The sequence below is a fragment of the Pseudopipra pipra genome, chromosome 14 (genome assembly GCF_036250125.1).
Source record: "Pseudopipra pipra isolate bDixPip1 chromosome 14, bDixPip1.hap1, whole genome shotgun sequence".
Taxonomy (NCBI): domain Eukaryota; kingdom Metazoa; phylum Chordata; class Aves; order Passeriformes; family Pipridae; genus Pseudopipra; species Pseudopipra pipra.
Window position 1 is genome coordinate 4,688,406 of NC_087562.1, and position 27,461 is coordinate 4,715,866.

At 42.5% G+C, this 27,461-nt stretch overlaps 1 protein-coding gene across 1 annotated transcript in view; it reads right to left on the reverse strand.

Moving 5' to 3' along the window:
• Positions 1-25,976, reverse strand: part of LOC135422280 (polycystin-1-like protein 2) — a 38,319-nt gene extending 12,343 nt beyond the window's left edge. The window contains exons 1-30 of the mRNA XM_064671360.1: positions 25,643-25,976; positions 24,923-25,087; positions 21,654-21,839; positions 20,779-20,889; positions 20,209-20,356; positions 18,613-18,842; positions 17,548-17,952; positions 16,396-16,494; positions 15,646-15,695; positions 14,438-14,555; positions 13,641-13,848; positions 12,947-13,067; positions 12,538-12,679; positions 11,827-12,027; positions 11,468-11,613; positions 10,807-11,001; positions 9,849-9,974; positions 8,300-8,482; positions 7,195-7,319; positions 6,251-6,377; positions 5,228-5,362; positions 4,578-4,803; positions 4,092-4,285; positions 3,438-3,668; positions 3,115-3,216; positions 2,721-2,899; positions 2,248-2,394; positions 1,560-1,759; positions 1,183-1,409; positions 445-658 (exon numbers count right to left, since the gene is read on the reverse strand). Of these exons, the coding sequence (XP_064527430.1) occupies positions 445-658; positions 1,183-1,409; positions 1,560-1,759; positions 2,248-2,394; positions 2,721-2,899; positions 3,115-3,216; positions 3,438-3,668; positions 4,092-4,285; positions 4,578-4,803; positions 5,228-5,362; positions 6,251-6,377; positions 7,195-7,319; positions 8,300-8,482; positions 9,849-9,974; positions 10,807-11,001; positions 11,468-11,613; positions 11,827-12,027; positions 12,538-12,679; positions 12,947-13,067; positions 13,641-13,848; positions 14,438-14,555; positions 15,646-15,695; positions 16,396-16,494; positions 17,548-17,952; positions 18,613-18,842; positions 20,209-20,356; positions 20,779-20,889; positions 21,654-21,839; positions 24,923-25,087; positions 25,643-25,943 (5,242 nt within the window). The 5' untranslated portion in view covers positions 25,944-25,976. The remainder of the gene's footprint in view (positions 1-444; positions 659-1,182; positions 1,410-1,559; positions 1,760-2,247; positions 2,395-2,720; positions 2,900-3,114; positions 3,217-3,437; positions 3,669-4,091; positions 4,286-4,577; positions 4,804-5,227; positions 5,363-6,250; positions 6,378-7,194; positions 7,320-8,299; positions 8,483-9,848; positions 9,975-10,806; positions 11,002-11,467; positions 11,614-11,826; positions 12,028-12,537; positions 12,680-12,946; positions 13,068-13,640; positions 13,849-14,437; positions 14,556-15,645; positions 15,696-16,395; positions 16,495-17,547; positions 17,953-18,612; positions 18,843-20,208; positions 20,357-20,778; positions 20,890-21,653; positions 21,840-24,922; positions 25,088-25,642) is intronic.
• Between the last annotated feature and the right edge of the window lie 1,485 nt (positions 25,977-27,461).

Consider the following 27,461-nt stretch of genomic DNA (forward strand, 5'->3'; position numbering starts at 1 on the left):
CTCCCAAGTCAGACTGCAAATATTTAATTCTACAGTGTAAGAAATAGAGATTTCACAGTTGTCTTTACTCAGTGGGTGCTCCGTTGTGCACAGTGAAAGGACAAGAGGCAATGGGCACAAATTAAAATATGGGAAATTCTTTCTGAACAGGAGAGTATTGTGAGGACTGTTGGACACTGGAGTAGGTTGATCAGAGAATTTGCTGACTCTCTGCCCTTGGAGACATTCAAACCTGACTGGATTTGATCTTGGGCAATCCTTCCCCAGCTGCCCCTGCTCTGAGCAGAGCGGTGGGATCCAGAGATCCCTTCTAACCTCAGCTGCTCTGTAATCCTGTAACTGCCTCTGAGTCAGAATGTAAGAAGAGCTTGGGTCATCCCATCCAGTGCTGTCATCATTTTCACTGCAAAGGCTTCAGAGGGCATTTCACAGTCTGTTGTGTACCTTGCATATCCATAGAACCTAAAGTGACAATTATAGGGCCATCCTTCTTGCTCCCATCATAAAACCCTTGCCCAGCTCTGTTCTGCTGGCAGATGATGTCCTCAACCAATGACAGAAGGGAGTTGATGTTTGTTGCTTTTCCAAGATCTGATGCTGAGGTGAGAGGTGGAGTCTTCAGGACTTTCAAGAGTGAGTTGGCAATTCTTCTTATGTCCTAGGGAAGACAGAGCAACACAGCAGTGACTCTGGCTGCAGTGGCTTAAGCTGATGTGATCTGACAGCACCACTGGCTGGGAGCTGCACCGATTGCTAAAATCTCCAGAATGGATAAGAATAGCACATCCTACACTGCTGGATGTGACGAGCAGGTTTCAGTGAGTTCAGTAAGACGGCTTTCAGGGTTCAAAAGGACAGCTTACCTGCCTGGGGACCTAAGCTGAGAAAGATGGGGTCTGTGATACCTTTCATCTTCACTGTCTTGCTTAGTGTTTGCTTTACCCCTGAACACAGTGATTTGGTTGCCCGGTAATTGTGCAAGGGCTGGGACGTACGAAGGCAGCTCTTAACAAAGTCGTGGATGGCATTTAGGTGGGCAAATGAGAGCTTTGCACCCGTGGCAATTGGCTTTTCTCTTCAGACTGGCTGAAGGGCATCTGACAGGGAACGTTTGTGCTGTGGAGCCGGGGAAGCCGGTAGTGCGTGGCACCAGAGGGCAGTGCAGGACTCGCAGGGACTTGCCTTTGTCACAGCCTCTGGAGTGAGCGAGGCAGCCTGGGTGACCTCTGGGGTGAGGGGTACGCTTGGGGACACTCGGCCATTCTTCCCCGGCTTCCTCTGTCTCCCCTCCTTGGCTGGCCGGGGTCGTGTGTTCCTGAAGATCTGCACAATGAGCAGGTTGATGGGGAACATGAGGAGGGAGCTCTCAAAGCCAATCATCACTTCCTGCCATGTGAACTCGATCTTACCTGTCAAGGTCAAACAGAGGGGAGGAGGAAAAATAACCCCATGAAAAATAAACCATTTATCTTGTGAAAAAGCCCATTTGTTCAACTCTCCTGCTTCTACATTCTGCTGTCTCTCTATTTCCCTGCCCAAGCAATGGTGAGGTTTGTTACCCAGATCCATTTTCTGCTCGGCTGGGTCCTTTGGCACACCCCAGAACATGATGCTGGTCAGCATGGTGCACAGCAGCAGGGAGAAGCAGCACGACACGCGCTGGGCGCGCGTGAAGGAGCTTCGTGGGGAGCGGCTGAAAACAGAGTACCAGATGTGCCCGTCCTGGAAATCCCTGGAGGTCTTCATGAAAAACAGATTGCTGGGAAGGAGGAGAGGGAAATCAAATGGATGCTTAGAAAGGAGAGGAAAGAATAAAACTGTAGTTCAGTGTCCTGACCTGATCATGCTTGTAGGTACTGTCAGGAGGAATAATAACGTTGAGAAATTACTAAATATTGTGGTTTGATTTGCATAGAGTGGTCATAGCTACTTATGTCCTTTCCTTTTGCCCACACCATGGAGGGAAAGTGAATCAGTTCTATTTAAAAGTGAGCAGTTTCTATTTAAATTGTTAAGGAAATTACACATAAGAGAAGATGTTGGGTTTCTGTAGGTCTTGTCAGGCTATCCTTCTTTAACACTAATATTTCCAGTGTGGTATTACTGTATCCTTCCTCTTTTCCTTGTTCAGAGCCCTTTCAGAGCACTAGAAAGGCATTTGTCTAGGGGTTTGGTCTTTCTTTTTCATGCTTGCTCTTCTAGATTGATTGCTATCAAGATTAAAAATGTCCATAAAATAAAAGGTACCTGAACTGCTTCATGTCCTGTTCTGTAGCTACCGGGAACACTTTATCTAGGACACATTCTCCAATGTCAATGGCTAGCCAGGAGTTACAGAGGAAGTACCATTTCTGATCCCATGCCAGATCATGGACTAACACTCGATTCACATACCTGTTGGAAAAACATACAGGGCACAATCACATGTGAAATTCAGAACTGGACAGAACTTCTGGAGGACAAACTCTGGCCTTTGGCTTCTTAGGGTGTGTCTAAACTGTAAGGCACAGAACACATCCCATCCTATACTGGACATGGGATATGGGAAGCACTCCTGGTCCTGCAGTTTAGATTATGATTTGACCTATTCACCAGCAAAAATGAGAAACTAACACTTCTTTTCTTTCTAGAACTTTGGGAAGGATAATTCTCAAGTGCTAGAAAAGGAAAACTGTTATCATTATAAAGAAAAATTTGTGGATCTTCAGATCTCCACTTACCAGGACGGGCTGTCCCCTGAGTTATCATGCCACAATCTAATACTCTGCAGTTCCCCAAGAGGGAAGAAGGTACAGAGAAGGAAAACATCCACTCCTCCACGTTCAAACACAGGGGTATCAGGATCAGTTAGATGGTGGGGCTCACTCTCTCCTTCCATTCCATAGAGGGTGAGAGTCACCTGGAAAATAAGATGGCACAATGAAGACTTGCACTTCCCGGTCCTACGTACGATTATTCCTCTGGAATGCTCCTCCAGCTTCCATCAAACCTAAGGACTTTCTGGCTTAGATGGTGCATTTGAGCTGTCCTGTTTAACAGCCTCAGGCACTCCATTGTTCATCCAGTTCCCCAAATGGGTGCACAAACTGTTCCCCCACACAGTGCCAGGAATACCTTGGAGGTTGTGGCTGCGCCACGGCGGTGTCCTGTGAAAACTGTCACCAGGTACCGATACTGAGCAAAGGGGTCATTGTCTTCCAGGACTGTGATTTTCACCTGCAGAGCAACACAACACGAGCAGTGTGTCAGCTGGTCTGGAAGTGTGGATTCCTGAAAGCTGTGAGCAGGAATTTGTCATCCTGTGAACAACGTTTACTTACCAGTAAACAGAGTTACAGGGATGGGAGCAGAATAAGTTAAAGACTTCCTATTAACAGAGCCTTGGCATGGTGGGAATTGGCCTAAATATATTCAGTCTTTATTAGCTGAAGACTTACTTTGGCATCATCCTGAATGTCTTTCCTTCGAGCCCAAATAACTACGAGCACATATATCAGAAAGATGCATCCTACAGTTGTCACCACCACAGGATTGTCCACAAATGTACCAAATAGCTGTGCAGTTTTGCTGACATCTATGGCATTGGGGATGACAAGGAAGGAGCTCCCAAAGAAAGTCAGATGGTTGCACAGGCACTGTGTGCTTCTAGGATTTGTTTTTGGTCCTACCTGAAACCCACAAAAAAGAATCCCAATAAAACATTTGGCTTTAAAATATTAGATGGCTTACCAAGCAAATGAAAAGACAGTGCTGAGATTGGTGAGTTAGTGCAGAGAACTGCTGTACACAAAAGAATAGTTCAAATTCCAATAAGGAACATTAATATGTAGCCAGTAACAGGCATTATAACATAATATGGCCTTGTCAAAATTTTTCATTTCTTCTTGGAAGTTCATCCCAAGAAATAGAAATGGAAATGTCATTTGAAGCTTAGTTCAATATGACTAAACTTCTTCAGTTTATTAAAACATCTCAGAATGATCTTGTTTTAAGGTGGGAGTTCAGTGCTATCATTTTACTACAAGGTGGTGGTTATAAGGGCTGGCTTTGAAGTGTGTAACAGAAACACTGTTTTGTTTTGCTCGACTTACATGACATCCATAGCTGTTCCAGCTCCCCTGGTGCTCATCCCAAAATACACAGCGGGATGCAAAGCAAGTGACACCTATGGTTAGCCCAGCATAGACTTTGGAATCCATTCCCACATCTTGCAAAACCATGAAATAGTAGGTTCCTTCTCCAAAAAAGAGTTCTTCCGGGCTAAGAACCCAGGTGTTTGTCTCACCTTGAAGATAAACATTTTTGTTTCAATGCATGGAGAAATGCTAATTCAGAAGTATGCAGCTGTATTGCATGTAATAAACAAACCAAAGAAACAGATATAAAATAATTTTTAGCAACTGGTTGTTCAAAGCAGCCCACTCCTTTCTCCTGTTGGTGAACACTGCACACTAGAGACTGGAACCCTGAAGCACGACAGACTGAAACTCCTGTGAGAGGTTTCTTTCCAGCTGGACATCTGAACTCATGGGCAAGGCTCACTCTGCAAGTTCATGGGTGACTAAACATTATCTTACCTTCAGCAGCTTTCTTAGAGAACAGATGTTTTCTCATATCATAATTAGTCTCATTTGGGTGATAACCGTACCCCAAGTGGAGTATTAGTGGAATGTTGTGTTCAGATTCCAGGTAGATCACTATAGATGTGTTTTCTGAGGTAACATTGACTTGGAAAGTGCTATAATTGCCCAGATTCAACAGAATCTTATCTTCCTGAGTTGATGAAAGCCTTGGTAACATGATCTGTTTTGAAACAGAAAGACAGAGGTTTAAATACAGCAAAGCACTTTGCCCCTAGCATGCAGCCACGTGCTAGATTATCTTGGTTCATAACATCAGGAAAGCAGGGCCAGCAAAAATATCAGCTTCAAAGTAATTTTCTTGCTAATGTCAGCTAACCTCTGAAAACATTCATTCTCACATCCATTTTAATGAAGGGTAAGATACCTCCTCTTTAAGAAAAGACAGAAATATTTGTTATTTCATTCATCACATCACACAAATCCCCTCATCACAAATGCAGACAACATCATCCCATTATCTAATGTAATCTACACTGCAGCATTTGTTTTCACCTTACAGAAGATGATGACACAAATGACAGTTCATTAATGGTGAAAGGAAAAAATGGGAAAAGAGGGAGAGGGATAGAAAATAGTGGATTTACTTCAATGTTCTCTTTGAGGTTGCTGACTGGTATGATCAAGCCATCCAGACCAGTAAGACTTAGACCCCCCACTGTTCCACTGATGTCAAAACTGGTGTCACTGGAGAAAAAGGGGTTCACAGCAAAGCTCACCATCTGTCAGCAAAACATTAACAATCAGACAACTGAGATATTGTCAGTATTTCATTATATTCCTACGCTAAATTGCTGAAGAGTGAAAGGTTGAGCTCAGACCCAAACAGAACTGAACTTTCAAGATTTGTCTGCATTCAGATCTAAATAAGAATCTACCTTATCCCTAAGGTAGGTCAACACAAACCTTCAAAATTATTTTGATTCTGAAAAGTGACGTGTACAACAATCTTTACTTTTTCCATACTCTGTAACCCTTTTTTTAGCAGAGTTGGAAAAGATGCAATGAAAAAAAATTATTGCAGGTATTATGGGGCTCTCCTGAGAGGGCCAAATCAAGCAGAGAGGCCCTTAGAAAATTTATAATAAAAATATGACAATTACATACTGTCTATTGTTCTGAGGAAAAAAACCACCATGTTCTAATTCAGATTAGGAAATGTGTTATTACAGGACATTTGTCTCCTGCAGGATCTGAGTGCCTCATGTATTTCTAGCTGGGATGAAGGAGGGCTGCTGCAGTTTAGTTGGAATGTGACACGGCCTCTGAGCTGTTGCATCCTCCTCAGAGCATAAGGTGTAAACAAACAGCAAATAGATTTATAGGTATTGATTCATTCCATTGCCTTCTCTGGCTGTGTAAGTGTATGTGAGGGGATGATGGGATGGGGAAGTTCAGCTTTCAGTCCTCCTTAGCTTGCTGAAACAACCTCATGCAATTAAGATAAATGAAGACTTCTTTGACCAAAAATATTTCAAATTATTGTCATGACAGGAGGGATGACTTGTGTGCTCGTGTGTTCATTGTAAAAGGAGAAAAGATTCTAAAACCATTATATTGGGAGTGTAAGTTGAATATCAGACTGAGTCAGATAAAAGCTGTTTACTTGCCCTTATATCCACTGTTTCATCATCAAGTCCTGAAACACTGAGAGAGGAAGCAGGTGGGAGAGTAAAGCTGGCAGAGCTGGAATTGGAGATGTTAATGGATGTGCCATCCATGTTTTCTGTTTGTAATCTGTCCAGTTAGGGTTGGACACAACAAAGCAGAATAAAACAGAAATAAGAAAAGAAATAGAAAATAAAGGGGGAAAAAAAACCACACCAAAAAAAGACCAAACATTAATAACATGGACTTCATAACTAGAGAAAAAGCTTTCTCTTTTCACAAGTATATCTTAGTTGCAAAACTATTTCTAACTCTGCCAGTAAATACTTTGTACAATAATCTGTCCCTGACGTAGTACTGCACATAACACTGCCATGGAATCATCAAAAAAGGGGTGGAATTGGCATATCTGGAGAGGAAGTTGTGCCCAAGGTGTGCTTCTGTGAAAGACATGTGTGGTTTCTGTGGGAACGTGCTCTTGGTTTGAATGCACAGTGTGAGGGGGATGAAAACCAAGCTCTCGGGGAACAATTTAGGGATGATTATCAGGAATGGAGAGTGCTTGTCAGGCTCCTCAGGATTACATTTGCTTCTGCCAAGCTGGTTACAGTTCTAAATAACATGTCACTATTGGCAACTTGGAAAAGAAACCCTTAACTGGCATGACATGAGTTTTCTACATCATTTCAAAGGTAGGTGACTACTGCCTCTCCCAGGAAATAGTAGTAAATTCTCTGCTGGTTAAAGAAGACACAGCATGAGAAATTCTAGGGTGATGTTACTGGAACCCAAGCTGTTCTCACTATCAGGTAGTAATGAAGCCTCATTGCACTGTTGAAGTTGTCATTGTGCTACAATATTTAGTTGGGTGGTTCCATTTAAGCACAATGGAATTAATATTTGGAGCAAATTTGATTAACAAATTTGATTAACTCTCAGCTGTTACCTGTGCGTGTACATTGTGGCAGAAGGAGTGGTGAGCACTGTAGGTTCATCATCTGGGGCTTTCCCAAACAGGAGGGCACTCTGGAGATTTTCCACTGTACTCAGGAGCTGGTGTGACACCGAAACCTGGGAAAGGATTAGAGGAGGAAACTTGCAACACAGGTACTCAGAATCATCAAGCTGCACATCATTTGTCTTTGCTTCCTTTAAATTTCAGTGTCTTCCAAAGCTGACAAACTTGGTGATGTGCTTCTTAATCTCAGGAAAAGTTATTCTATCAGCAATTCAGTTTCTCAGTTGAAACACTGCAGACAGCAAATAAATGTCTTACAGATTTTACTTTTATATTTTATTATTTATAACTTCTACACATTGATGTTTGAAGCACTGCAAACATGACATCAATCAATATATTCGTGCACTTCTGTGCATTAATGCTCTTTAGCTGCACACTTTAGTGTTTGGGTACTTGGAAAAGCAAGACCTAATTACATATCAATTGTGTGTTAGTAGTGTGTTATCTTGGGGGAGCTTGAGCAGTTCATAACCTTTTCTCTAGGTTAGATTTATTTCATGCCCTATTCCCTTGCAGTGATGAAATTACAGTATGTTCAGCCCAGGGAGCACTCAGATCAATTCACATCTAGATAGGAAAGGGTGGGACAAAATAAACATGTTGCATCAGAGTGGGCTTTCTGGAAAAGTGAAAGCAGGAGCCAGAGTTGATTCCAGTGGTGGCAATCACGAATATTGAATACCTGTGGCTTCCTTGAGTTAAGGGGCAAAAGGAGGGGATAGAACCAAAGCTGAAAAAAAATCTTCACGTGCTTGTCATCCATTAGAGGTCATACACTGATGCTCCAGTGCCCTGTCCTGTCCAGCTTTAAATGTAACAAATCTTTAGAGGCTTCTATGCCCTTCGTTAGCAAATGTTCAGTGTAACAGGTCTAAGTGGGGAAATGTTTTTTCTCATATTCTAGTCCATCATGGTGTCTCAATGAACCCTTCCCAGTGCCAATTTAAAAACACAAGAGGCAGCAGAGCTCCTCTCAAAAGCAAACATGTTCACACACAGTCCGGTACAAACTGGGCCAAACCAAAATTACCTGTTCTGCCTCTGGCACTGAAGAGTTTGCAGCTCTGATTTCTACAGAAGCTTTAAGGACATTGCTGACTGCATTAAATAGATGGTTGGCTGCTTCCTTTAGGTTCTGATCATCTCTGCTGTCCTCTGGGTTTACAGTGAGCAAGGAAGCACTGACATCTTTCAGAGTGTTGCTGGCTTCCACCTGCATGAAAAACACAGGGAGCAGTTTAGATGTGCTGGTACCACAACTGACAGGGAAGACACTTCTGTCATTTACTGAATATTGCAACAGCAGTAATCTCATGGCACTATTACTGGCTAAGGCTGTTTTTACTATAATTATTTGTGCTGGGGTAATACCTCCGATGCTAATAAAGATGATATACTAGATGCTATACTAAAATGAAATACAGACCTGAGAAATGCAGCCTGTTTCTACAGATTTCATCTGTAAAAAAAATCTGAAGGAAGCTTGTCTGTCAAACACTGGGGAAGGATACTGCTAGGATGTACAGTAATGTAGTAAATTAGGTTATTCTTTTGGGTGATCTGTCTAAAAAATACCAGGATATTGCCAAGCACATCCATGTTTCAATCTTAGTTCCCACAAACCCTATTGAATTGCCAGCAAGTGATACCCTTGGCTTTGTGCCAAGTGCCAAAGCAGGATGAGTTGTACAATTTTTATTTTGGGCCTGAATGCAGCCAGTGGTTGCTTTGTGAGTGTGAAAGCACTGGCCAGCTTTTAGCCCAGGATGGTGAGGGAGCCAGGCAAGTTCACTGCAAGCTTGGACACATCCATTCCCACAGCCTGCAAACTCCAAGCAGCCTCACTGCAGGGGGAGGGCTGAACCTGAGCTATGCTCTTGTCTTGCCAAAGTCAACCACATAGTGCTGAAATGCTCCCAAGCCGTTGCCTGGCTCCAACCCTACAATAGATCAGAAATCAGAATAGCTCTTTTTATTGCCTGCATGTTTGGGAAACTTCCCCAGTGACAGTTTGTTCTCTCCTCCCATGTGCTCACACCTTAAGCTTAAATAGCATCATCTGCTAATAATGTCATGGTGCCAGATAAGATTCAAGAGATACTTTTGTGAGACCCATCTGCACATTTGTGCCCAGTTGCTCTGGGTGCTGCCCTGTTTCTGCCTCACTGACAGCTTGCCTGTGTGCATTTTGGGCAGTGCCTGGATCAGGGACAAATGAATGTGGGAAATTCTATAAAAACCCCTCCTGGACAGTTTTTCTTCAGGGTTCTAAAAGTGCTTTACAAGATAAAGCAACATATTTCTGACTAAAAGTTAAGGTTTCTATCTAAAAAATATATGAGAAATGTAATGGTCGTAGCCTGGATTGCAGAGGTTGCTGAGACAACATCTGAGAGTGGAATTTTCTTACTCTAAACAGCAAAATATATTCCCTCCTGGTCAAAATAGACATGCTGGTAGAGTTGAAAATATGGGTCAGAACAGACAACTGTAAGGCACTGAATCTCTTCCAAGGTCAGTGGGATGCAGTAGAGTCTCCACTGTTAGTGTGAGGAGATGGAAGATGAATTGTGTCTTACCTGTGCTGAGACAGACAGCTCTTCACTCCTGGAAGTGATTTCTTTCAACACCTCTGACATCTTAAGAGCAGCCTGCATTGATGTTACATTAACAGCAGAGAGAGTTGTCAGCATCAGCCCTCGGAGCTTGGGATGAAAAGGGATAATTAGGCAAAGGAACAAGATACTAATTAGGACTGTGCAAGTAGTGCTGTATATTGACAGCCAGGCTTGCTGTAAATTATGAAGTAGAGTAAGACTCCACAACAAGGATCATTTGAAGTGATATTAGGCCTAGTGACAAGATGCCACTTGCCTCAGTAATTGTATAATCCTGAATTTTATGTTACCTCCCAGCACAGAGAATTCATAAGCTTCACATCCATTAAGAGCACGGAGAGTTACTTGTGAGAATTTGTACTAATGTATGTGAATGACTGTGTAAATGCCACTTGCAGAGAAAGCAGAGCTATGTGTGATTGATGTTATTCAAATAATGAATCATAATTGAAGGATACATTGCGTTTCTCTCGATCTTTTCATCTGAGGCACTCAAAGCACTGTACAAATATCAGTTTACAACTGAAATGTCAACTGGTAGCTGAAATGGCCAAGAGAAAATCACCTGCCATCTAGTGCTTTTGGGGAAAATTGGATAGGGTATTTATCCCACAGGAGAGGCCATTTTAATGATATTGAAATTGTTTGTGGAAAATTGGGGTTAAGTTAACTACTTTAAATTAATGCAATAACGAGAATTAATTGTTTTACTGGTGGGTGGTAAGACAAATTATTTATGTAGGCAAATAGTGAAAATAGCTGAAAGCTGTGCCAAACACTGAGACAGATGCTAGAAACTTGAAACCTCCATTGATTTCAGGTGGTGATACGTGAGCTTTTTATAACTTAAGAGTTGTCAAAGAATACGAAGAGTCCATTATATGACATTGTACTGCAAGAAAACAAGTGTCTGGCTGACCTCTTTTCGTGTATTTGTCTGCAAAGACATGTTAAAGCTTTCCTCTTGGGTCTGCTGGTTAAGGACAGATGTCAGTGATTTGTACAGCTGGAAAAGGCTCATGCTGTTGTTCCCATCTTTTAGGATGGTGTTTGCCTTCTCAGATACCATGCCCTGCAGGGTCAGGTTCCCATCCATCCCATCTGCAGGTCCAACCTGATGAAGAAATCAGATATGCTCTCAACACTGTTATAATTACCTTTGAACAGCTTCCACGACCGTCTTGATGACAGCCTAGCTACAGTGGGACATAAAACCTCATGTTCCCAGTTTTAAATGTTTTATTTTTAATGGCCTGATAAGGATTTTCTTAGTGGGGCACTGGGGAAGAAGCAGGAGTTTTTTGGGGCCTACAGAATAACTCCAGACTCACTAAATACATCTTATGCTGCCCAATGTCCAAACAGATCATCTTTTAAACTTCTGTCCTAGAAAAAGGACAGTGGAAGATACTTCTGACTGCCTTGAGCACACAGAGAATAGTCTTTGTTAGATAGGAAAATGGTGATTATGGCACATTCAGAAGGAAGTGATATGTCAAAAATAGGAACAAGCTCCAAAAGTGAATCATGGGTTAGGTATCATCTTGAGAGTTCTTGAAAAAAGTAATTCCACTGTGTACCTTCACTGAAGCATTTGTTTGAACTGTATCACCAAAGCTGTTGCTAACAGTGATTGTCACATGTACAATAAAATTATTTTCCTCTTCTCCAAGTGGAAGATAGGCTGGGAAGAGTTCAGGATCCGGGCTGCAGTCCAGGAGAGAATCTGAAAGAGGAAAGAGGGGGTGACCTACCAGACAGCAGCCAGACACCTCCTGCTCTCTGCAAACAGGGGACTCCGGGCTTGCTCTGGGCAGGCCTGGCTGAGTGGGGATCAGTCTCCCCACAGAGAGGGCAGGTGACACCTTTGCTTTTGCTGGTGAAGCAGCAGTGCTTGCTGGAACTGTGCAGGAGCCAAACAGTTCACCTGGGGACTCACTTGGTTTCAGGTAGAAGCAGTACGTGAGCTGCCTGTTGGCACTGGGTTGGGATGAACCCACCGAGCCGGGAGCGCTGCAGGAGACTCTGAAGGTGGTGAGCACGGATCCCTGCTGGGGAGACACGGCACAGGCGGGGATGCCGGGCGGGGACACGGTGCTGACAAGGTACATCCCCTCCCCGTAGCGGCGCTGAGTCACTGCTGGGAGCGGAGGGAGCAGAACGTCAGCAGTGATCGTGCCCCGGCAGCACCGGGCACTCACCGTGCCCACTTAGCAACGGTGCTGCTCCTCCAGGCACCACAGACACCAGCCTGGGCCTAATTAGAAATGAAATCCCGCTACTGAACTTTTTTATGCTTCTTTTCCATAAGAGGAAAAGAACTATTAAAAATATGGTAATGCTTGCATTATAAAGCAAAGCTGTGTTATTTGATCAAGGTTAACATAGCTTCATTTTGGATGAGCCTTAAAGTTATTGACAGCTTGCAGTAAGATAACTGATTCTGTCCTGCTGTGCAACAGCCCAGAAAAAACTCATCTCTGCATTATTTTAAAGAACCCACATGCAAAGTAACAGCTTTCAACCTGTGGACTAATTTTCCTTCATGTTTGTCAGCGAGACTATGTGTGTGTAACGTCAGTGTGATGTCATGACGGCAGAGATTATCTCAAAGGAGTCTGAAAAGCCCTAAAACCCTGCTTGTCCCTACCTGTTACTTTAATCTGAAAAGCTTCTCCCTGTGTCTGCAAGAAGGAGCTGTTCATTCTCAGCACGGATGTGTTGCTTTGAAGCAAATTCAAAGAGTTCTGCCGGAAACCAGTCAGGCCACAGGCCAGGGGGAGGGTTGTAGACTGGAAAATCAGACAGAAAAGAAAACATGGCAGTTTTCTGGACAGCAAAAAGGCTCTTTGCTCTGCTTTCTGTTGTGATTTATCAGGAGCAGGGTGGCAGTTTGGTGCCCTTCATTATAACCCTTCCCAAACCAGGCACCCTCTTGTCTCAATCTTCACTCGTCCTTTCAAAGCGTCCACTTGACAAAGTGTCCCTCTGTGGCTTTCCCTCAGGGTGGGCATTTATCTTTGTGTGTGCAGTATTCCTGGCAAATCTGGTGCTCTCACCTTGGTTTGGGATGTGTTATCCAAATACCAGTTATAATGTATGGCCTGGGAGTCCTTCTGTCCAGAGACACTCAAAACAACTTCATTGCTAATATTCACTGGTTTGCAGTTTGCCTCACACCTGTAAGGAAGTAAGAGGGGAGTTACATGTAGTAACTGCAATGAGATGTCTAGTAGAAATTTCAGACATATGGCATTTATTCCTATAGTTTCAATGAGCTTGCATATGGAAATCTCCAACACTGAAAGGATGTAGAGGAGTCAAAGTGTTTTGGGAAGAATATTACTCACTTAATAAAAGGATTATATTCAGAAATGTGGACCGGAAAACAGCAAGACAGCATTTTTACAGCTGTAAATGGATTTACAACAATAAGTTTTCTTTACTCTAAGGGCAGTGAGGCCCTGGCACAGGTTGCCCAGAGAAGCTGTGGCTGCCCCATCCATGGATGTGTTCAAGGCCAGGTTGGATGGAGCTCTGAGCAACCTGGTCTAGTGGAAGGTGTCCCTGCCCATGCCAGAGAGGTGGAACAAGATGATCTTTAAAGTCCCTTCCAACCCAAATCATTCTGTGATTCTATGACTCTAAAAGTACATTATCACTTTATTATCACTATTATTGGTAACTGTGGCCTTGCACTATATTTGTGCAGTAATAACATTAACCAGTGAATACTGGGGTTTAAAAACAGACCTGATTTCCAGTTGCAGTTCTTGTTTTGCAGTCACATAGAGACACTGCTCGTCCTGCCTCTCTTCACTGCCGTGGTTTCGGACTGTAATCCTGACAGTCACTGCTGATTTCGGGGGAGGAAGGCAGGAAGGTGGGATTTGCACCTCAGATTGGTTGGTTAGGATTATCTGTTGCAGCACACATTCATTCCATGCAGGCCAGCAAGCTCCTGCACAAACATTTCCTTTATAATTAGAATAGTACCTTATAAAGGACTTTCCTACTATAGGTTTTAAAGAGCTTGATAGAACAAAAAAAGTTTCCTGAACCCAATTTATAGAGTTGGTAATCTGGGTTCAGAGTATAGGTTGACCTCTTCAAAGTAATGTATGAGGTCAAGGATAATTATGGGGACAGAACACAGATGTCCTAATCCAGTTTTCAGCCAGAAATGTTTTTGCATCATGTTTAATACTAATAATTGCTGTTTTATTGAGATACATGTAGCTTGCAAATGCCTAACCATGTAAGTCACTTGGGTCTAATCCCTGACTATGAGGGTGAAAGCTTAGAAAAGGCAGACCCTGAAAAACTGAAACCTCTGGGAGAAGGCAAAGCTGAGTATTGTGCCATGACTAGTTTGGTGTTAACACCAGGGTAAGGTACAAGGACATTCTTCATGTACAGTGAGTGGCAAACTTTAAAGCCAGAAAACAAACTATCCTGTAGTCAGATTTTCACCACTTGATCTGACACAACAGTGAGTTTGTTACTCATCAAATAAAAGCTGGTGAAAAAAGTTCAGGAAAGTCACATACCACAGGACCAGAGAAAACTGGAATTCCTGTTGTTGTCTGGCCAGCCAAGTGTAACAGTTGTGAAAGGATCCACGTGGCGACTTGGTTTAACAGAGATTTTGGGTTCTCTTTTGTGATCCTAAGTAATAATAAATGTATCAGTTAGGACAGGAGTGTGTATAAACACACACAAATCTTTATAATGAAAAAGATCTGAAAGTTTAGACCCCAAGTGACTGGCTGAAGATCTGTGGTTTAAATGGTCTTTCCCTGATCAGAGGTAGGATGGAATAGAAGCTGTGGGAACAGAAGCCGATGGCACAGACAAATCGTGTGCTAAAATTCTCCTGAATGCAGAAGTGGCTTGGGAATGCAGGTCCCAGAAAACTAATTCCTATTAATTCTTGACATCTGGAGCAAGACTTCTAACCCTTGGACAACCACTTGTTTTCTAGTGCACCTTCTAGTACATCTCTCTTTTATCTGAACTGGATACAATACAGTTATAGATAAAGAGAAGAGGGAGGTAGCTGAGTTTGTCTTTCTGGGCAACAAACTGTAATAAACTTGGTTTAGAATTAGATTTATATTCCTCTGATGCAATATATTCCTACAGGCAATCTGTAAAGCATGATGCCTTCTTGTGAAGCATCATATCTCCTGTTGCAGATGTCTGTCTGCCAGAGTTACAGTCACAAACTAGACCTCTAAGATGATAAAATATTCAATCTGGCATTTTTATTCTTTCAACTTGGACAGCTGCTAGCGATTGATGTATCCTTAACTTCTTAGTTTGCCATAAACTGGATTTTTTTTCATTGCTAAGTAATTTATACATTTCAATACAGAAGTGGAAAACACTTGGAAACAATATAAAAATATATTAAATTCTGCTTGAAGGATCACTCTTCAGGGAGAGGTTTGCAATATCCAAGTAGATTAATTAAAAATTAATCTAAACAAATTTCAGCTTCCAAAACTGAATTGCTGGGAAAAGTTCGTTTTCTCTAATACTTTTTTATGATTTGTAGATTGAATGCCTGCAAACACATTTGCCTCCAAGACTTTTGGTGTAGGTTTTGTGTTAAACCATTTGGGGCACAGAACACCTAGTCCCTTATCTACTAAGACATGAATACTTCTCTCCAATGTCTTATGCAGCACTTTCAATGGCAAGAAAAATTTATATGCATTTCAATTTTAAAGAAAGATCCTTGAATAATACTTACAGTTGCCTTTGGGATATTTGTTTTGTAGCTGCCTTCTTCCTTAGCAGAACCTGTTTAATGCCAAAAAGAGCAGAATATTTTAGTGCTACCTGTAAAGCTTTCAGACATCCTCAGTGAAGATGACTTAAATCCACAGGGTTTGACTACTGACAGTGTGAAAGTCAGGGCTGTAAGAATCAGACTCTAGAGCAGTCAAGTTAAAGAGGTAAAATTGTAACAAAAAGCTCATCACAGACTGTAAACATGATCCTGATTCTTCAAACATAGTGGTGTAAATCAAAATATATTCACAGAAGGTGATGGAGTTTCACTGCTGTACAAAGAAAAATTGGGGGGAAGCACTGGGGAAGTTTCAATACAATTAGAACTAAGGTTACTTTGTTCCTGGTATAATCTGATTTTGTAAATGTAAGGATGAGCCATCTAGAAGCATTTACTGACAGCAATTATGAGACTGCTGTGATGCAAATATTTTCTGGTTTCAAAGCTGTGTCCTGAGCCATAAACTCCCCTAATTATTTCTAGGACAAACAGCAAATGAGCAATGTGTAGCATATACAGGCTGATGCTAATTTATGACTACTTCTAAGTCAGGGAATCTGCCTTCATCAGGAAGAAGCCTCCACAAAACTTTTCAGCACTGTTGCTGGAAGGAAAGCAATTACTAGATGCAAACCATAAATATTCCATTAAGGGCTCTGACTGCAAAAAGTGTGGTCAAAACCAGCACTGTCAGATTAATGCCATTACCTTTTTTATGGGAAGTGTTTGCCAACACAGTGATGAATCCAAGATCCAGACTCATGTTTGAGAAGGCATTCTTGGCCACCACTTTCACTAGGAAAATACCTAGAGAAGAAAATGGCCAGTTAAGAGTAGCAGTGGGACCAGTCTATCAGGTTTGGGGAATAACATCCAATTTGTATGGAAAATCCTATTCTTTTCTGTTAAGAGTTTTCAGGGGGTTTTCTGATAGGTGTCCTCTACTGGAAGGTTTTTCAAGGAATATTCCCCTTTATCTCAACTTCTGATAATCCATCTGCCTTTGTCCTAGCCCTTGCCATGCTGTTCTTTGCCAGCTGTTTGTATTATCACACAGTAAACTAGAGGTGTAAAAATATTGAAGTCCAAATGAGTTCAGGCATCTTGAGAGAGCAGCTGTCTCGTTTGAAAATTTCTGCCTCAAAGAATGGGATGTTCAGATGGGTACAGGAAGACCTAATAAAACTTTTAATATTGAATAATTTTAAAACAGCAAATGAAATTATAATTAGCTTCTACTGTTCCAACCTTGGCACGGGATTGGAATAGTTCACTGGAGGATGGAATTTTTTTATCTTCTGCCACTGAATTAACTCCTAAGTACAAACTCCTTAATTTCACATTTTAAAGGCCTTGATTACTTAGTAATGGAAAGAAAATATTACTTAAAAGCTTGTTCATAATTGAGTCCAACAAAAACTACATGTTAGAAATGGGCACACAGAAAAGCTCCCCTTTTCTTTGTATCTCTACTGAGAACTCCTCAGATTGTTAATTACTTCAGTGTAAAATGCAGAGGAGTCTAAATTGAAATGTTATACATATGAACAAACAGGAGGAAAACACTTTGTGATCCAGGAAAATGTCCTCATTTGTACTTGAATCAGATTGTGTCATAAAAAAATAAACCCTATGTCTTTTTTCTGTGTCTTTTCCATGGCAAGGCTCAGGTGAAGCCTTTCAGCTCCCTTACAAGTCACTACGACCGTGCTGCTCGCACTGCTCTGCAGTTTAGCAGTCAGAAAAGCCACCAAATTCAGCTGTAATTTTTTGTCCCCCAGCCCAGGATGCTGTGAGCCTTTCTGTGAACTCTACTCAGCTGTGAGTGTTTGGGAAGCACAGGAGGTGTCAGTGCTGTACCTTCTGAGGGCAGGGGAACCACGTACGTCCGAGGTTCCCCACGAGGCCCATCCTCTGTGTGAGAGTGAGTTCCGTTCGATCCCATCACCTCAAACGTCACCTCAGCTGGGGCACCACGAGACACAGAGACATTCACCTCCAAATTCTCCCCCAGCTGCAGAGTGTGGGAAGCCAATGCAGCCTGAAGGCCAGATATTGGCTCAACTAAGTGAACAGCAAAAGTCTCGGAGATCTCTGACGCCGTCGTGTTGCTGGACGCTCGGATTTCCAGCTGATGTGTCCCTGGGCCTAGCAGCTCTTGAGAGGCACTGTCCAGTGTCAGGTTATGAGGGGCAATTCCTTCCTTTATGCTGGATTCAGCCAGTGTTATGTTATCTGCTGACATAATATAGGTCACTCCACTGCCTGCAAAAACACACACCGAAATTTCTCACAGCTTGTGTAATAGGCCAACCAATTCCAGCTGCTTTGTGCAGCACTCCAGTATTTATGCAGGAGTCACAAGAACTGCAGCAATGCAGTCTTTTTTAATAAAATCACTTTAGGTGACATTATGGAAGTCTATCATGTGTTTCCTGCTGGTACTATTTGGGCAGCCAAGAGAATTCATACACCACTGAATTTTATTTTCCTGCATAAATGTGGCTTCCAGAAATGTGAAGTGAGAAAGAAATGTACACCAGCAAATGTGCCCAGCTCAGCATGGAATCCTCTTACCCTCAATCAGAGAAGCATTTCTGTGAATTTCTAACTTCAAATACAGGAACATTCTGACTGGCATTCTGTGGATTTATGTGACTAAAGTTAGAGTTCGTGTTCTGACAGAGCTCATGCTCTGTCAGCTTTGTGAATAGGAAAAAATCATTCATACTTATGTTTTAGGTGGTGAAATACCTCTGAGAAAGAAGCCCTACAATGCAGCTGAGAGCATTCAGCTGCAGGAATGAGAGGGAAAGCATTCTCTAAAAAGAAGGATTGCTTTGCATAATGAAAATCTTGCTTCTGTCCCATGGGTGGCATAATATTTATCCTGCCCTTGAAATTATGCAGAGAAATTACCCTCACCTCTACTGAGTTCCACCTGAATCCACAACACCTCCCCATACAGTGCCCGGCAGTGGGAGCTGTTCCCAGTTTCATACTGGCTGTAGCACCCAGTAATGCTCAGCTGGTCCATCTTGTCTTGGACAGTCACCTGCCTCTGTGCCATCACGTGCCATTCGCTGGTGGTGCATTCCACAAAAACAGTGAACTCTCCAGGAGAGGAGTATCTGTGTGTGATGTTGCTGACCAGTCTGGAATAGAAAGAGAACAGCTGCTTGTTGTGGCAGCCTGTCCTGGGGAGTCCTTCACCCTACATGGTAACACTGGTCACATTCCCAAATTTCTGACCTGGCTCAGCAATCCTGCAATCACTGTAATCCCTTGTTTATTTGCATAGAATCTGTGGGGTTGAAGATTGTCCCCTTCTTCCATCTATGGTGTTATTAGGGCTGTATATCAGGGTGGTCATTCCCAAAGCACATTTATAAGGGTTGGTACATTTAGGTAGGGAGATGGCAGGTTTTAGGTGCAGCTGCTCCTGACCTTGCCCGTGCCAACAAAAATGTCTCTTCAATCCTGGGTCTGATGCAGCTCCAGTCAGGACAGCAGTGGGAGGTGAATGGCTGTGGGGGTTGCTATTGTCACTAACACACATAGGGAGATGGTGCAAAGAGCCTAAGATACCCTTCCTGAATTACAAACACCATGGAAGGCAAAGCAGTAATATTCCCAACACTCTTCTCTCTGAACTCCTGAGATTCTTACCATGGTATCACCCAGTAAATGCAAAGGACATATCACCCCTGATAATGCATATTTTTCATTAGGTGTTTAAATGAAGAAACAGGTTTCACTCTAACTGGACTTCCAAAACATGCCAAAGACAAGATCAGACCCAAAAAGGCAATTCCTGTAAGAGTGGGTATCAGACTGGACACAGAACACAGGTGAGCATGTCTGTGAGCTGTTTAGTAGGTGAAGTGCTTCCCATAAAACCAGCAAGCCTCTGCTTACAGCTGGCAAATATATTTTACATAAAGATTTTCTTTTCAAGTTCTTTACAGCTACAGGCCTGTGTCTGTAGCTCTGAAATAAATTTTACTGTTTCTAGTAAATTAATTCTTTTTGGTTTTCACTCTTGTACTCTTTGTTTTCCTAGTTACTCACGTAGGATTCCATCACTAGATAAATAAATTTCTAGAGCCCTTCTCTGTCATTCCCAGCACCTGGACAGAATCTGATTTTTAAATCCAACAGAAAAATGTTTGATCTCTTAAAGATAGAATTTTTATGCAATTGAAAAAAAAATAAAAAGTCCAGAATGTCCTTGTTATATTTTAAATGTTATCAAAAAATACTCTTTAAAGTTAAGAAAATAATGTTTGCATGTTCCTTGGCAATTACTGACATGTTTTCAGTAATTTTGAGCCTTAGGATCTGGAATAAATTCTCTTAGAACTAGGAAACACTTGTTATAATAAACAGAAGAAATATTGTGGTTGGCAGCTTGACATAAAATTTTGTAGCAGTTTCAAAAGAGGGTTCTGGGAACATTCAATAAAGTGCAAGCAATGAACTGTAGTGTTTGTCTGATGATCCAGGAAGGATATATCTTACGTTGGAGGGTAGTAAGGATCAATAGTGTGACCATCCCCAGTGCTGATGGTACAGGACAGGTTGCCAGAGTATGGTGAGAGCAGCCAGTTCAGACTGACCGTGATATTTTCAAAGACAAAACATGAATCTGTCACAACCAGCTGCAGACCTGTAAAACAGAATGAAGAACTCCATGCCAGTGTTTGCCTGCATTTCTTACGTAATTTAATTCATTTTCATGCACTGAGAGCCAGTCTGCTCCAAAACAGAGTTGATGCTGCTGCTGATTTGTGTGTGTTAGTGGTGTGACAGGGAGCTGATTCTTTTCCATACCTACTGGTCACGATTCCTGTTGGACATAATTTCATTCTAGTGTGTTTTATGTGTCTGGATTTCCAAGCTTTGTATTCTATCCAAACCCCTCAGTTAGGGCAGGGAATCTACATTTTCATGCTTATTTTTAGTGGTCACTGCTATTCCAGTTTCTTCCCTGAGGATGGAGCAGTGATTTTTAAGATAAATATCAATGGTCACAATGTTCCAGCACAGAGCAGGGCAGGCTTTTGGTGTTGCCAGCCCCCTCCCTCTTACCTTCCTTGCAGTGGTATTGAATAGACAAATAGCTTCCCCAAGCTGGACAAGGATCTCCAAAGAAAGTGCCATCTGCTGTCACCTGGCAGGCCTGGAGACCGTGACACTGGCCTGGAAAGAAGGAGAGCTTTATATCAACTGGTGGGTTTTGTCTTTGACTGTCACAACAGAGGAACAAAAAGCAGAGGAGAAGCAGTACCATGTCACTGAGTTCTAGACAAACTTCCACATCACTTTGGCTGCAGTGTGTTGCTTAATGCCCCATTTTATTTTATTGGAATAAAGCTGGGTTAGAGCAGGTAAAAAAGCCCAAAGAATCCCCACAGGGATGGGCCATAGTCACTGTTTAGTCTGGGAAGCAGCAGAGCCCTTGGCCCCAGCGGGGTCGGTGCTCCACACATGGAAGGGAGCAGCAGGTCCCTCCTGCCCTCATGTTCCTGAGGGTGTCAACCCTCCTGGGTTGGAGTTGGGTTTGTCTGGATGTGTCCTCTCCCATCTCTGCCAACCCTGGCATCTCCCATTGAGCTTGTCAGGGTGTAATGTGCCCACATACTTTCTTCACACTGCGAGAGGAGCCAGGTGCACCCTTGTTCTCCATTTGCTCCTCCTCTCCTTCTCTGAATCTTTGCTCCTCACAAAGTCCCTCCTTTTGCTCCTCCTCCCCTTCTCAGAATCTTTGTTCCTCCCAGAGTCCCTCCTTTCCATCCAGCCTCCTGTAGGAACCTCCTCCCTGTCAGTTCTCTGTGATCCCCTTCATTTTAGGAATAATCCACTTTCCCATTCCCAAACTCCACTGAAATACAAGATAAAGTACTTCAGGGACCAGGAACTTTGGCACATACTCTCTGTTTCTGACAAGCAGTGCCATAAATTACCTGCTACTTCATCTTTGACACTGATCCAGCTGCAGCCTTCATCTGTATCCTCCTGGAGTGGAGTCTCAGACACACAGTAATGAGGGGTCTTCCGTCCATAGAAGCTCTCTCCAATTTGAATAACTTCTCCAGATCCACACTGCACAGTGGCATTGTAATTATCACAAGCAATGCTCTGGCCAGATTCTAGTAAGGAAAAAAAAAAAATCTAACTTTTTGCATTTCTGAAAAATCCTGCTACAGTTCTACTGCATGTCCCCTTTTTTGTTTCTCTTTCTTCCCTTTTCTCCCTTCTAAGCTAAACAATTAAGAAAATGAAAAAAAAACCCCACAAACACTCAAATAATAACTAATTTATTTTTTAAAAGTCAAAATTAATAGATTTATGTTTTAACTGCCTTAAACAAAACATTGAGGACATTTTCAAAAACCAAAAATATTTTAATCTAAAAAGTAAACTTTTTGGGGGGGAAAAGTCTTAGCAATTTTTTGACTTGCAATACTGGAAGGTTTAAAGTTACTCTTTCCTTCCAAAAGAGCCTTGTGGCGGTGTGTGATTTGCATAATCTTCAGGTAATTGCTGAGGAGAATAGTTTGCATATTAAGTATGATCCCATTTCTGCTACAGAGACACCTTTGTTCCTGTGTGATATTTGACTGACTTCATTCAGCAGGACTGATGAGATGAGTAAGGTCATAGCTCTAAATGCATCCACCTCATTCTTTGATTAATCTAGGACAGTTAATTATCTGTCAGAATTCTTAGTATCCTGTAGTAATCAGGATACTTAATACCCTGAAGAGGAGGATGTGAAAGACTGCTCCCATATGGGAGTGTTGTAAAAGAATGTTTTTGTTTCAGCTGTCCCAGGTTTAAGTAAGTTGTCCTCCAGTTGCTGTTTGGATCATTCCCCTCAGGTCCCTCTATTAACTGTGCCAGTGTGTGCACACTGCAATAATTGTGTGCTATTGTTATTTAAAGGCTAAGGCTAAGCCTGGCTGTAACTATAGCAACATGATCAGTTTACAGATTAGAGCTCTCTAAATAAGCTTGAAAAATAACTTGCTGTTAAATTCTAGTCCAGACTATTACCTCGTGCATTTTTTTGGTTCTTTACTTTATATAAAGATTTCCTGCAGTATTTGCTGTCTCAGCAACTTTTACCTGGAAAGGTGCACAAAACCTGATTTGCATTCCTATGTACAGACCCTGGTTCAATACACACATATTTACTCCAATAAATTGCTAACCCACAGAGCACCAAATGGTAGAACTGAAATAATAAGAAACACAAAGAATGCTCGGGTCGATGGGCAAAGAAAGGATGAAGACAGAACGCTGTCTGGTCAGTTGGTTGTGCACATATTCCTAGCTCAGATGATCAAGTAGACAAGTTCCCAGGCATCAGAGAGATTAAATTCAAATATTGGTACTATATGGAGCCACTGTTCATTTCAGTGTTCGTGAGCACCAAGCTCACAGTAGCCATGTATGAAGCTGTGAAGTACCACTACATCCATTTGACAGAAAAACTGAGGCACTGTCAAGTTATGGGAATTTCCAAACATTTATCACCCAGAGAAGCTAATGAAAATATTTCCCATTTCTTTGGGATATTGGATCTAATTCCTTGCATGCAAAGCTGGTAAAAGAGGACTCTTTTACTCATGTGTGAATGCACGTGGGCTGGAGATACTGAAAACAAGGCTATAATTGCCTCAACAATCTGCTTTCCTGGGTAGTGGAATGATGGATGTAGTGTAGGATATTGTTGCCCAATAATGCAAACTCTCTTTGAATTTAATGGGCTCTAAGTCAGATCCTATGGTAACAGATGATAGTTTCCTTGCAAGCAGACAGTTGTCTACCGTGGCTGTAATGGAAAAATAATTTTAGTCTGTTTTTGCAAGGAAAATAAGCTTAAGGGATTGTGCTGTCTGCCAATTTCCTCTCCCCCAATCATTTTTAATGTTAGTCATCTTCAGCCAAATTTGATATAAACCTCAAAACACCCTAAAATTTCATGAAAAGCAATTGCTAGGGAGAAGAGAAAGAGCTACATCATCACCTCTATTAGGACTAGGGATTATAACCCTGTTTATCTGTTCCACAATGTGGGATTCCACTGGCCAACCCATACAGCTGGAGCTCTGGGGTAGCTGCAGAGCTGCAGGGGAGGGAGCTGAGGGAATGAAAAGTATTTGCAGAGGTGGGACATGCTGGGGATTTGGGAGTGAACTGGGAGTGCTGAGGAGGAGGGCAGGGAGGGGATGTGGAACAGAAAATCAAGAGAGGAAATAAAACATTATTAGCTTTGCTTATTGCAGAACAACTTGGTATTAATGTCAGAAGTAGAAGAGTGCTGGACCAGGGCAGCAGCACTTCTAGGGCTTGTGGAAACCTGTACTTGCATACTTGATTCAAAGTCTTTTTATATTAGTGAGCCCACAGCCAGACTGTCCTTCCAGTGCTCATGACCTCGGTTCTAGTTACAGTTTAAAGTACTTCTGTGCAAAGTGCGAGGAACACAAATTCCCCTCATATCTATATGTTGAATGGGATGATATTGCAGGCATTCCTTTCCAGGACTGTTTGTTCCAAGTCACAATCTAAGGGACACAATGTCTGTAGATTTTCTGCCTGAGCACTAAAATGCCATCAGGAAGCACAGGTTCCTGTCTGGTTCCTTAACCCGGGGATGCCCTTGAACTTCACCTGATGGAGGGGTCTAGGAAGAAACAGGAAAAACCTGCTCGCACTTTTGCTCACTCCAGGCTGCCAGGAGTGGTTTCTCTGGAAGCCTGGCTGTATTTTTGCTTCAGTTACAAATGGAAATTATTTTGGCACACATTTATGATCAAGAGTGTCTTTACAGGGCAGTCATACAGGTCCCACCTCGCTCCGGTGCTGTGAGGATGTGGGAGTTTATTCTTGCAACCATGCTTTAAAGTAGCCAGCTGATGTCCACTATGGTCATGGACAGCTACACATGAGATTCACTCTCAGACCCATTTCTGCTTCACTAGCCCTCTGCTGGCACCCTGGACCTCAACAGTGGGTTGCTGAGCACCTGCATCTCCCAATAATTTCTGGGTTCTTCTTTCTTTGGATCAAGTCTTACAACAGCACACTGGAAAAAGAGCAACTGCTGGGGTTATATTTTGCTTGTTTGCATTTAATAAGATTGATGAAGTTGTTGCCCAGGTACTTTGAAAGCAACAAGGCAATTTATGCTCAGTTGTGCTATTCCAGCTCTTGTGTATCTTACCAAACTCACAAATGAAGTCAAATTCCTGGCTGCAATTTTCAGTCACACCCCACTGATACTTGGCATTCTTCAGGATGTACCCACATGTAGATGAGATGGAAGATGGCTGATCCTTGTACCAGTTAGTGTAGCTTATATTTGAAGTGTCCAGCCAAATCATCGACCCTGTGAACAAAGAAATTGTGTCCTGAATGTTTATTTTCTACAGTAATTCAATTAAGAACCTGCAGAGCAGGATTGTAGCCCTGCTCCTACTGAAGCAGAGGTGGTTTAGTCTGGGTAAGGATCTTCAATTACATTTTATATTGAACCTGATGCAATCATTAAAACAGACAGTGCCACTTTGTCCTGTGATCCCAGCCTCAAGATTCCACCCTTTCTCTTGCATCAGGCCTTGCAGCACTTCCTCGTGGGATGAATTGGCTCAGCCTGCTCTTCCACTGGAGACCTAACCCAGCACATTTGTTCCACTGGCTCAGCAGCTGATCTAATAAACCACATGTTCACACAACCACAAGACCCAGTGGAAAGGGGGATAATATGCAATTGGGAAGTGAAGCAGGCAATTAAAAACATCTTACTGTAGATCTGAAGATACAGCAACAAAAGACAGAGGCTTCTCAGCAGATATCTACAGAGGGACTGATTGCATTTTCCAGCATGTTAAGAAAGCATCACGGGCTGATACAGATTTAAAGATGTGATTCTAAAACCACCTACCGTCAGTAGTTTCATTCTGCAAGGAGTTTGAGATCAGTCCTATCCACCACTCCTGATCCTCAGCAATATGTTTTTGCAAAAACTCTTGAGTTTCCTCATTTTGAATAAAGACAAGGTGCCCTCCTCCTCTCTCACACCAGCTCTGGGCACTTGTGAAGGTTTGCTGGAGTCTCACAAACTCGTAGCAGGAACGGTTGAAAGCTTGCTGGTACTTTGAGCAGGGGATTCCTTCATCATCAGTTGCTTCCTCCCCAGCCAAGCATCCAGCAAGAGAAACCAGAACTGCAATCCCCAACCACATTCCCAGCTCAGTGCCCTGTGTGGCACTCGTCCTGCTTACCACACCACCACTCCTTTTGCTGCCTTCTTCAAAAACTTGAGATGTCATCCCTGTCACGTCAGCAGCATTCCTCCCCTTTGCTGCTTCCCACAGCAGCAGCAACAGAGCATGGAACAGGTTGCTTGCAATATATAATGGTGATTGTGTCTGAGGAGACACACAACAGGTGCTGGTGCTAAGCCACTGCAAGGGCCTTGTGAGGCCCATTGTGCAAATGTCACATCCCAGGCGGGATCAGTTTGAAGGGAACACATTAAAGCATTGCTTTCCTCATGAGCAGACAGGATAAAGTTGATATATGCTGCTGTTGGACACGTGGGAAAGTGAGATAAAGCTCCTCCATCAAAGGCATCATTGTGCGAATGTTAAAGCTGGAGGTCTTTATAACAACAACAAAGAGATACAACAATAGGAATGAGAGGAGAATGAGGAAAGTGAGCAAAGCAAGGAGTTATGAGATGAGAAAACACATACTGCTCCTCTAGATACAATTTAAAAATTTTAAAACTAATGGTTTTGCATTGCTTTATTTTTAACAATTGTTGTTTGAGGTGCTTCTTTTGGATGCTAATGCAATGTCTATCATTATTGGATCATATTCATCCTGCCCACCTGTTTACACATATGCAGGTTAATCTCAGCTGTTCCAAGAAAGTTTCATTTTGAACTGTTGTGTCTTAGAATTCCACACCCCAAGTGAAATCCTCCTGTCATCCCTTAAAAGCTAAGTTGCTCAACTTCATAGAGCTACAGTATTTATACCTGCTGGGAGGTAGAGGAGAAGGCCTGAAGTTAATATAATGATTTAGAAAAGATGAAAATATTGCCTTAATCATCAGAACTACTTGGGAGCCCTATGTGCACATTCCAAAGGCTGCTGATGGACTTCAGGAAGCAAGCCCAGCAACATTTAGGAGCTGAAATCCCTAAGTGCACCTCAGCTTCCCTATGAAAGATACCCATCAGGTTTACAAAGCCTCAGAAACACAGCACAAAGAAGGATCTGTAGCTATCATGATCCTCCTGCCCTTGGCATAAACTCCATTGGATTTGATGCCATTATTACTAATTTATGGCACCATAACCCAAAACTGAAAGAACATGCACTTATATTTAGCCATGGACCAGTGAGCCAGTTACTGCATCCCAGAGGTGCAGGAATCTGAGATGCTGGATGGATTCCTGCATTGCAGAAATGCCTCCTGCATTGTTGCACCGGGGAGCTGCAGGCAATGCCCACACCTGCACCGTGCCAGTGCAGCCCCAGCTTTAAAGCTTCCTGCCAAAGTCAAGTATGTGCACTGCATGCAGTCAAACATCTAAGAGTGATCTTCAATCCCAAGACCTTTCTGGACCTCCAGTTCGTGGCTGTCTTGCTCAGCTGGATAAAGCAGGACTATGAAGAGGGTTTTCAAGATAAAGTTCATGGGGAAGTGTTTAATGGGTAGGACAATTGTGAGGGATGAGAGGAAAGGGGAA